Here is an 11,933-nt window from a genome sequence, read left to right on the forward strand (position 1 = left end):
ATATAATCTTTGAGAGGATATTCCAAAAATTAAAAAATTCATCAGCCTTTAAAAAAAGTTTTAGTTGACTAAAATCGATATCGATCAATGGTCATATAAATTTTTGTAAGTTGTAAAGTTATGTGTACATGAGCCAATTGTTTTGAAACCAAGTCAATCTTCTGTTTCCACAAAGAGTTTTATTTTATTTTTCACATGTTTTCAATCACAATAAAAAAGGTTACTCTAGGTTACTGTGTTATCTTTTTTGTGTTTCATAAATTTTCCTATGATTTGAGCCAGTTTTGACACTGATTGGCTCATATAAAACTAGAATAATTTGTGATTTATTTTTTAAAATATATAAGTTTTAGTCTTAAACATTTTTACATTTAAAATTAACTAATTAAGATTTATTTATAATGGTTGTATATACACCTTGATAACAATTATTTATGATAAACTCTTTAGCCAGGCATTGAACCAGGAAACGTTGTAATCATTCTTCAAGAAACTGGAACTCACCCTACTTTCAGAAGATCAGGCAATGACCTCTTGATGAAATATCAAATTCCATTAACCGAGGCAATATGTGGTGTAAACCTGGTCATCAAGCATTTAGATGGCAGGAATCTGTTTGTCAAAAATCCTCCAGGAACTGTCATACAGCCTGGTAATAAATTTGTGCTATTTAGTATTTAAAATTACATTCTAATCACTTTTAATATGTATAACCTTAATTACTTATAATTTTATAATCTTATTCAGATATGGTGATGGAAGTCCCGAATGAAGGTATGCCGATTAAGAGAAGCTTTGAAAAAGGAGATCTTTTGATACAGTTTATTGTTGATTTTCCTAAAAGTTACTTTGCTCCAGATCCACAAATCAAGGTTATTAAATAGGCTAACAAATGTTTATTTATCTTACTTAAATATTCATGACTTTCAGTCAAATTTTTTAGTTCCATTAATGGCCTGCTTGGGTAGATGCAGATCAGATTATTATGTTATAAAATTGGTTATTTAGGTAGCTTGATTATTTATCCCTATTCTTTGTTATGGCATTGTCATTGGTTGTTAAATTTGAAATAATATATGATATTATTACATAGTAAGGGAAGTTTTTTTTTTTTTTTTTTTTTTTTAATGCACGAGATCAATGATTTGGAAAATCTTTCATTTCTATTTTACTTTTTAATAATTGACTAATTTCTAATATTAATCTACAGAAGATTTGATATTTTCATCACAAAAAAACCCATAAGTAGTCACATAGTTCCATGCTGTTTTGTGTTAATTTGATTTTTAATATATTAAACGAAAATATTAAATAACTTACTGTTATTTGACAATATGTTTTTAGAAGACAAATTTTTATTTGTTTATATATATTTAATATACTGCAATTTATGGTCTGTTTAAATAATTTGTCCTCGAAATGAGCTATTTAGCCAAAAAGATAGTAAATGCTATTTCCTTATTAGAAAAATTAAGCCTTTTTATGGAACCAAATTAACTGTTCCAGTTATTGCTATATATATATTGTAATAATCAAAAATTATTTATAAAAAATAAAGGGAAATTTTATAGTTTTTTAATTCTCGTGTCTAAGGTATAGTTTTAAGATGACCAGGTCAAATTAAAATTTTAAATATTAAATAAATATGAAAATTTTTATTTTTATTTATATATGTAATATTATACTCTTAATCTCAGGGCGGGTCTCTAGGGAATCAGAACAGACACTTTACTACTAATAACACTTCAACTAAATCATTAGATATTGTACAAATGTATTAAATTCTAGTTAGAACAAAACTAACCTAACCAATTACATAATCTTCTTTTGATTCTTGATGTCTTCTTTTCCAAAATGCTATGTCTAATCGTCAACAATGGCTTCCAATCCTTCCCCTAAAAGCTATGTCTAACTCTCAACAATGGCTTCCAGCCGACAGACGTCCTCTCACCGGGGAATCCAAACCAAGAGTCCCTTATTCTTCTTGGGTTACTCTTCAATGTCCTCTTTTTCAAGATATCCACTCTTGAGCTAGAAAAGAGATGATGAGGACCTCCTGATCTAGGAAACATCATTCCCCACCTGCACCTAAGCAAGGAATCTCAAAAACCAAGTTTGTTTCCTTCCCCTTTTCTCGTTGTTAGTTCTCAACATCAATTGTAGTACTTCAGTTTTGAGTTTTTTCCTATGATTTTCTTTATTAACACTTATTCTTGACTTCTTAAATTTACTATAACTACAATTATGATGGGAAATTAAATAAAGTTTTTAAAATATTTGAAACTGCTCAACATGGTCTCTATTCAACGGACTTTTTGAAGGATCCGTGCCACCATCTTGGTTTTGTTTTGAATAACATATTTATTATAGACAATGAAAATTGGTTAGCTTGCTTTTTGGTTCAACAAATCAAATGAACAATATTAAAATGATACATAAAATAAAAAAAATATTAAAACCCTTTTATTCATCAAAATATACTATTTACTCAAAAAGAGCATATTACAATATATTCCACAATTACCCTTCAAAATACATTATGTTAACTTGATGATTATGAAATTAGCATAGGTTTACTGAAACAATATTTGTTCAACATACTAGTGTTTTATTAAAATTAAATACAAAAACCAAGTTTAAGTTTAATTTATTCCAAAATACGGAAAGTTAACCTATTTTAATCTAAGTAGTTTAGGTTTAATATGTATCATATGTACAAATTAGATAAGAAATAAATAGATACATACTTGTTCAATTATGGACTCAAGAGCATGGCTAAGGATTAATGCTATTTGATTAAATGAGTAAATCTTTATGTATTCTATTTATGTTTTAACCAGATCATGTGAGCTATCATCAGGGCTATGTATTCAACAGAAGGGAGGGCAAAATTTGCAATACTATGGGTAGCAGTTGCTTGCAAGTATGTCCCCGGCAAGCCGTGTGGACCCATTGACATTCATAATAATGGCCTACATGATTGGACTAAAATGTTGATACATCTAATAAAAACTAAATTAAACTAGTGAATCTAGATTAGTTTATAAAAAAAATAATAATTTTATTAATCATTACAAATATGACTTTCCAACCAATTAGCCAATTGTTCAATTTTTTATATTGTACTTCTGATGGTATAATTTTGTTTATTACTGTTCTAAATTTTTGTTTTATGTATGCCATCATTAAAACTTTTTAAAACAATAATATATTTACATTTTAAGAAAGTAAAGATTTTTTTAATGAATTATATAAGTACCTCCTTGAGTTATTATTTCTTTGAGAATTAGGTTGGTAAGTAAAATTTGTGTGATGCATGCAGCACAGCAGATTTTTGTCATTAATATCTTATATATATCTTTGATATTATTTCAGATAATAGAGTCTCTTCTACCTCCAAGGCCCAAGACTGTCATTCCCAAAGATGCTGAAGATGTTGATTTAAATGAATATACAGAAAGTCAAGGATCTGCCACAAGTGGTGGCTCTGGAAGTGGAGAGGCATATGATGAAGATGATGGACCAGGCATGAGAGCTGGCCTTCAATGTGCCCAGCAATAAACTATAATAGTATGTGACAGCTGCTTTTTATTCATACATTTGCCTTTTTTCTTTTTGTTTCTCATTTTTTAGAGGATATGGATAGAACACACACTAGACATAAAATCATGGATTTATATGTATATTAATTAGTTCTGGAATCCAAGCAGAACAAAAAAAAACAATGATAACACGTTAAGATCAAGTGGATGCTCTGATAATCTATATTAAAGAGACATTTAATTTTATGAACAGAAATTGTGTACAGAGATTCATAAAATCTGAGTAGTCTCACTGCCAAAGGAGTTAGATCTCTTTTTATGAAATCAAATTAAGGCTTCAGCTTTAGCCATTTATCTGTTGGCTTAATTAGTGACTAGTTATTCTTAATGTAACGGATGGAGTATTCTAGTTGGTGGTTAGGTAGGACAGCCATGGATCAACACCGGTTGGTAGATCAACCTGTGGCACGCCCAGCCAATCCAGAGTGTACCTGGTATTTTATAGCTTCTAGTTTAGAACAAAGAACACTGCTATAATTGATCAGAGATTATGTGGAAATAAAATAAAAATCACTGCAATAGAGTGACAGAATAAACCAACATATCACAGAGTACATGTATCAAAATTAAAAAATGATTTATATATTAAAAAATTTCTCCTCATTCCGACTTTCAAGATCTGGTTTAATTGCCATTCCCTGCAGAACTAAACAAACTTCACTTAACTCTTAACTGAACTAACTTCAGAAACTTAATCATTTTGTCTTAGGTCAGAATGATGATTGTTATTGGTAGTGGACCAGATATGTTTTATTTTTCTTGTTATTTATTTATTTTTTTGTATATGTTATAACAATGATGAGAGAGAAATGGCTCTAAGATTTCCTAATGATATTTTATATTTTCAAGGAAAATCATTAAACAATGAAATTGTGATGTATTGCAGCAGTGGTGGATATAAAATTTTGTGAATAAAACTAATCAAAAGAAATTGTTTATCGATTTATTAAAATAACTTATATTTATTTTCTATTGTGAGGATAATGTTCTATTATAGAATATTTGTTATTAATGATCATTGTGTTTGTTTTAGGTTCTTCAGAGAGCTGGTTTCTCTAAAGAGGAAATACTGATTTCATAAATCCGTCATGCTGTGATTAATATTATTACATACATGCTTTTTCATTAATTCATCACTCTACTTCTTACAAAACTCAGGGTGTATGCCATATATCTGTAATTCTGTAGCATGTAATTGTGTGATCCTCCCCCAACCTATTTGTATTCTTCTGCTAAGAGATGCAGACTATGTATTTGACAAAGAAGTGGTATAATGCTATAAGTCTTAGTTGATATTTCAGATGTTAATGTATTCAATTTCTTTTTATAAATAGTAAGTAACCCTAAGTTTTCTTAAGTGTTCAGTTCCAGTAATAATTACTCGTTTTTGAGTATACCATTCGTTTTCTGATAAATGCACCTTTTTTTTCTCTCTCTTTTTTTTGTCAGGTATGATTTCTGGTTTTTTATGGGATTTTGTGTTTACCAGACATGTATAGAAAATTGTCTCAATATTAAGTATTAGTTTTCCTTTCATGTCCTACAAACTTCTAACCTATGTTTTCTGTAATATTTCTTATAATTTTTATAACATCAAGGTTTAATTATTATTTTTTATTAATTAACTACTATTATTCTTTTGATTGAAATTTCATTGCTGAGCTAGTTGTAAATTAGTTCCTCTGATTTTTATGAGAGTATTGAATAACTAATATTTCTCAGTAAAATTTTTACAATTTATTAAATAATTACAACAATTTTTTTCTTTAGGCACGCATTTAATATTGTGCTGTTGGAGGGGGATGAAGAGTGGTGTTTTAATATTTTAAAATCATTTATTAAAACTATGTGAATGATCAATTGTATGGTATTTATTTAGTAATATTTTTTTTTCCAGATTGACTTTTTCAAAAGCTCTCAATTGATCTTATTCTATTTAGATTTATGTTTTCCAGTTTGTTTGCCTGTTTGTTTTTTATATTGTTTGTATGTATTCTCTTAAAACATTTTGAAATATATTACTCTATGTTTTTATTGGTCAGATCATGACTTTTTATAAACATATTTTCAACAGAATTCTGTTTTAGTAAGTAGTACTGAATTTGTTAAATTCTACTGTTATCATTTTTTTTATAAATAGTTTCAGTTTTCTCCTTCATAAAGTAGTCCACATTGACTAAGGTAACTGAAGTTTTATTGGATTTTGGCTCAAACTTATAAGAGCATTAGAAATATGTATATTTTTATATCTTTATGAATTTTTAAATTACTTGATACCTAAATCTATACGAAATAAATATTGAATCTTTCTTGTTCTTTTAATACTATTGTATATCCATATTTGTTAATTTATAACTCTTGAGTTTAGGTTATTTTATGTGTGCATAGATATAAACCGCCTGTTGTAAGACTAAGAAAATTCTACCTTTGAGCATTACATTACATTCCATCTTATAAGTTATATTTCATATTGTTCATTATAGTACTCATATGTTACCCTCATTGATATTTACATTACTACAGACTCCAGTGTGGGTCATCAGAATTTGAGTATTGTTATATAAATTTATTATTATTTTCTAACTAGCGGAGGGAGGAAACAAGGTGTAGAAAAGCAATTTATTTTGTGTAAAACAATCTGAATGCTTCATCATGAACAGAAATTAAATGCCCTACGTTGATAACTGCTGTATTTTTCTTATATTACCCCAATTATTACTTAATATATATCTTTTTCTATGTTCATAATCTCTGATGAACAGATTCTGAGTGACCAGTTCCAAATGTTAATTCATAGGTCTCTGATTTTAAATTACTGCATTATACTTAGACTACATTAGCATGCAGATTTATGAATGCTGTCCTTGACTACACAATTTTTTTTTTTATGTAATCATTGAATATTAATGTAATGGTGGGTAAGGTAATGCACTTCTGGCTCCTAATACTGTGTTTGAATAACAGATACAGGAGGCAGATATAGTCCATCCATATCCCACTTTTTTCTTTTCCTAAATAACTCAAGAACAATATTCACTTTTCATTTGACTCATTCATTTATCCTATTTTGAGGTTAACCTGTCAACTTACTGTTACCAAAATTTTTTAAAACAGGTATTTAATCTGAATTTTTTTTTTTATTAGTATTTTTATACCTGCCTCTGATCTTATTCTATTTAGATTTATGTTTTCCAGGTTGTTTACCTGTTTGTTTTTTATATTGTTTGTATGTATTCTTACATATGTGTAACCTACAGCAGCAAATGATTGATGAGTCAAGGTTATACTTCCTTATTAGTCTTGCAATTAAATATTTTCTACTATAATATAGCACAATAGGAAATTTCATTCCATTCAGAACTCGAGGGAGTTCACTACTCTACCTCTTATGTTCTGATATTGAATTGACATATTGTTTCAATTTCAACATACTGATTTCTTTCAATGGGTTCAAATGTTAAACTTACTTGCAAAAGAAAACTAATAGTTAAGGGTTTACCATTCCCTGGGAGTGTGAAGGATTAATATTGCAAATTTTTCAGGATGAGTACTGTATATTTTTAGATTAATAGTCAGTAACACCTAAAGTATTACTAAGTAAAACAAATATATAATGTTTAAAGGATAAATTTGTATACATTTTGGTTTATAACAAGTATGTATATAGAGCTTAGATTGTAACCAACTCAGGTATTAAGTGCACTACAGCTGTATTAAGAGTTATTTATAATTATAATATTATTTATAATTATTTGGTGAAATATGAATAATTTTCGGAAATGTTCGATATCTCAGGAATTATATGTGGTATAGATAGATGTCTTTAGGCTAAATTTGAAGCTTAGATTACACCATATGGAACTTCAGAAGAATAATCATGGTAAGAGACATAGTTTTCCTAATGGCCAGAATAAATTCACATAATGTTCACTAAGACTCATTAGTCAATAGTCTGACAGAGCTTACTGAATTTTTAAAATTCTTCCTCTAATGTTTAAGCACTTCATACATACATAATAATACAGCAAATGTAACATATATGCTGTATTGTCTCATGGTAGATTTAAAAATCTCCTGCTTCAGTGGCAACCTTATTTATTATTATTTTTTTAATACAATTGAGGCAATCCATGGCAAAGATAATGTTTGCTTATCTGACTGACTTCTCGGAATCATTCCTAATACCATTACATTAATTATCTGACTCACTTATTATTAACCTAATACACATACTTTTTTTTTGGTACCCCCTGACAAAGTAAGTTGTTGGCTGGGGCTTTAGGGCATAAAACCCTGAGGTCATCAATGCCCATGAGTAAGTTATTGAACATACATATAGGAGTTTATAAGTATATCTGGTAGTTTGTAATTCCTTCGATTTAATACACATACTTATTACTAACCTTACTTATCTGACTTTTCAAACACAATTATAGAGAGTAGGTTGGTCGATATACATTTCAGGAGAGGAGATTATAATACAAAACAAAAGACAATCTCACAAGAGATAACAAATAAAAAAAGATCTTTTAATAGAGCAATATTTAAAAAGCACCTGAAATGAAAAATGGCGTGAAACCCTCTTCTCCCGCCTTCCGTGGTAGCGTTACTTATCTTAAACAGACAATTACAGTAAGTAGGTTGGTCGATGTACAACAGGTAACAATCTCGCAAGAGGAGATCATAACTAGAAAAAAAGGTAATCCTTCCCACCCCACTATTACCCCCTGAGAAAGACGGTTCTATATCACTTTTGAAATACTTGCTTAAAACGGGAAGAGGAGACTTAAGGTAGTTTAATCGAGTAATATTCAAAAAGCGTCTGAAATTGGAAATCGGTTTAGTGTGCTAAGTCTTAGCAAATAAACCCTGAACTTAGTAGCAGAAGTCCCACTACATTTTTATATTTAATAGATTAGAGTTAGCATAGTTATTTTAATGAACCATGTTAAAATTAATAAAGATGGGAGCTTAACGATGTAGTAAAATTTGAATATAATTTAATTGGAATAAAAATTTCAATTGAATGTAATTTATATTAAATTGTCATATTATAGTACAACGTTTCGGGACCACCGTCCTATATTCATGTACTTTAAACCTCATAATTTGAATTTCATATAGGAAATCATATCACATCTTTACTCTATTCTCACTTTTCTACCATTACTTATTTGTAAATTCTTCACTTCTTAGTACAGCCATTCTAAAGAGAAAATCCAGAATTGAATATTGTTGGTTTGTCCAACCGCTGGGAACAAAATGCAAGGTTTCAATAAAACTGGAGAAATTTGTGCAGCTCGGATCTATATAAAAAAGTGAATCAATTATTCATTCAGATGACTCACGATGGACTTATTCTAGTCCCTGTTGATATATTTATCTATAATAACAAATATCTTAATATACTTTACATTTAATAAATAAATTAAAGCCTTCCGTACGGAGTGTTCCACAGAGAATTGAAAAACGATTGGCAGCGGTGTGTTGATATCAAAGGTTTATATATTGAAGATTGTAAGTTTGTTGTACAAAAGTGTGTGTCATACTGAACTGAAAGTATACTCAGGTACATATTGACAGGTATATACCTGTGCCGTGACAGACCTTCTGTAATACAATCGACTGACTGGAGGTGCCAGGTATTCTTATTGAAATAGCCTGACAGGGCTTAAATAAAAACCTTCCTCTAAAGTACCTTATTTTATACTTTATAAAAAAAACAACTTATATTTAAGAAGTCAACTATCTCACATTTTTACAGGTAATGAAAATTGGATTAATGTAAACTATGAAAGGTTTTGATAATAAACTTAAGTAGATATTGAGAAAATTTGTTTTGTTTTTTTCAGGTTGAAAACACGTTTCCTTTATTATGAGTTGTAATATAGATTTCTTATATACCGTTGGAAAGCTAAATATTTTATAAAAAATAATATGCAACGCATAAAGTAATAGAGAATGACAAAAAACCCATTAAACACTAGTTATGCGTATTGGGTGATTCTATTTCGCCAGTCGGTGAAATATTTTCTCCATAAAATCATTCATAATATTTTCAGCAGTGATCTTATAACAATTTATCATTAAATAAATGCTTCGGAACGGGATGTAAATTTTATTTAACTGTTACATTTCTATCATACTTTTGCAATGAGAAATACTATTAAAAGTACTTTTATGAAAACTGTTGAAATTTGAGTTAGTCAATCTTTCAATTAAAAGGCTCCATTGGAAAATTATTGCGGGGAAGTATTGCCATAGTGAATAATTTAGAAATATCTGTTCTTAAACGAACGAGGATTAATTTGAACACAAAACAGGGTTGTAAGCGAAAGCTATGTGATGCTCATACTGCACCACAGTTTTAATAATAATATGGTTCGACATTGAAAGTACATGCTGAAGCTGAATTCTGTGCAAGGGAGTTTTGGATTGTCGCACCAGTAAGGAAATGTAGCCACTGAAATTAAAACTTTGATTCATTCTGACCAAAACAAAGTAATACCACAGAATACACTAAAGGAAATTGAAGACACGCACAATAATATGGAATAGGCTGGTGTAGTAAATTTTTTATCGAAGTTTTTTTGACCTCACAAACCTCAACATTTCTTCGAAAATACCTTAGCTTCACCAAGTTGGACATACCTTTGGAATGCTGATGAAATGAAGTAGCTTTAATGAAATCCTCACGATCGTACCTCGAAAATTCATTACCTGAGATTCTACCTAGCATTTTCAGAAATTATTAATTTTTACTTGATTACTATCCTGCTATGAATACCTAATCAGGTGAATTTTCCAACAAATTGGTAGCTGCTACCTTGTAGGTATTTGATGGTTGATTCCAAAAATAGTGACAAACCAACTTTTGTCAGCATTTTCTCAATATAAGTCATTCGTTACCGCAGAAACATCTGTTCTTCATGGGAAAAACGTTGTGTAATCGGAAAACCCTTTAAACAATTATATCTCGACAACGGACCGAGATAGGAAGGCGAAACTAGTAGTACTGGATTTCATTTCCTCCTGAATCTTCCTTTATAAAATATAAAATACGGCTAAGAATACAGAGCCAACCATAAAAATCAATCGAAAGAATAAATCAGTTCAATTCTCAGTGGCTCAGGAGTCCTATAATGATAATTTTATTTAATTATATGATTTCAATAATACTTTTTTAATAAAATTTTTGATCTAGAATGAACACCTGCGACAATAAAATATTCTCCAAATGATATTAATTATTTTTGTCAAACAATTTTATACAATGATAAATATAATTTTAGCCAACTAAATAATCATCTGGAAGGAGTTAGTTCTCAATTTCATGTACAGAAAGCGCTCATTACTTTCGCTCTTCCCCTCCACCACTAGCTCTCATGTCAGTTTCTGTGTTGGTTGTGTTGAGTAAAGTTATTAGAAGGTGTCGGTTGATGTGTTTGTTTTGTAATAATTGATTAAATATTGTGTTGTTGGATTTAAAAAACATAGACGTTATTGCTGCTGTGTTTAGCTTACTATACACCATCCGATCTCCAATAGTCGTGTATGGTTTGATGTAAACGGTATTTAATTGGAATTCTAAAATTGTTTCTGGAATATAGCAAAATGATATATATTATTGGTGGTAGGCACACATAGCTAGGTAAAATGTAAATAAGCCGTAAAAAGTAATTGTTAGTGGAGAAGCCTACATAGAGAAGGCCTAGTAATAATAATGTTCTTGACTTAATTTAGTTTAAAAAAATACATATAATGGTTATTAAAACAACTATTATAAATTAACTTGTTATGTAATAAAGTTTTAATTTTTATTGAAATGTTTATTATAATCTTTTAGTATTATTATTTCTTTGCCTTTTTAAACACTGCTCCCTACTTAAATCCTTGTGATCAGAAATAAAAATATATTTGACTATAATAAAATTGAATTAAAAACTAGTGACCAGCTTTATTCAGTTAAGATTCTTGTTGTTTTGTTAGTGTAATTGAAATCGTTCTATACTCTGCTATAAATATTCTTTTTAATTGTTAATGAGTATGTAAAATTAGTCCTCCCTCCTTCTCTCTCTTTATGTTTATAACGTGTCTGTAACCTCTGTTCTCCAGATTTCTTCAATGATCTACTATTATGATTAAAATAAGTACATCCTGGAATGTCTGTGTAGATTTCTTTCAAATATATATTCAAATGATATATTTTCTTAAATTATATATAAATAAATGGAATTTGGTCCGGTTATAAATATTTTATAAATAATTATTAATATTCTTTTATAATGAGGCAGTATTGTTAAACAATAAATAAATAATATAATGACAATA

At 29.0% G+C, this 11,933-nt stretch overlaps 1 protein-coding gene across 1 annotated transcript in view; it reads left to right on the plus strand.

The window, feature by feature from the left end:
* LOC106684599 (dnaJ homolog subfamily A member 2) overlaps positions 1 to 5,911 on the plus strand; it is an 11,333-nt gene extending 5,422 nt beyond the window's left edge. The window contains exons 6-9 of the mRNA XM_014426776.3: positions 451 to 652; positions 748 to 872; positions 3,376 to 3,570; positions 4,636 to 5,911. Of these exons, the coding sequence (XP_014282262.1) occupies positions 451 to 652; positions 748 to 872; positions 3,376 to 3,561 (513 nt within the window). The 3' untranslated portion in view covers positions 3,562 to 3,570; positions 4,636 to 5,911. The remainder of the gene's footprint in view (positions 1 to 450; positions 653 to 747; positions 873 to 3,375; positions 3,571 to 4,635) is intronic.
* The last annotated feature ends 6,022 nt before the right edge of the window (positions 5,912 to 11,933 follow it).

Source organism: Halyomorpha halys, unplaced genomic scaffold (genome assembly GCF_000696795.3).
Source record: "Halyomorpha halys isolate HHAL.00 unplaced genomic scaffold, Hhal_1.1 Scaffold594.1, whole genome shotgun sequence".
NCBI classification, from domain to species: Eukaryota; Metazoa; Arthropoda; class Insecta; order Hemiptera; family Pentatomidae; genus Halyomorpha; species Halyomorpha halys.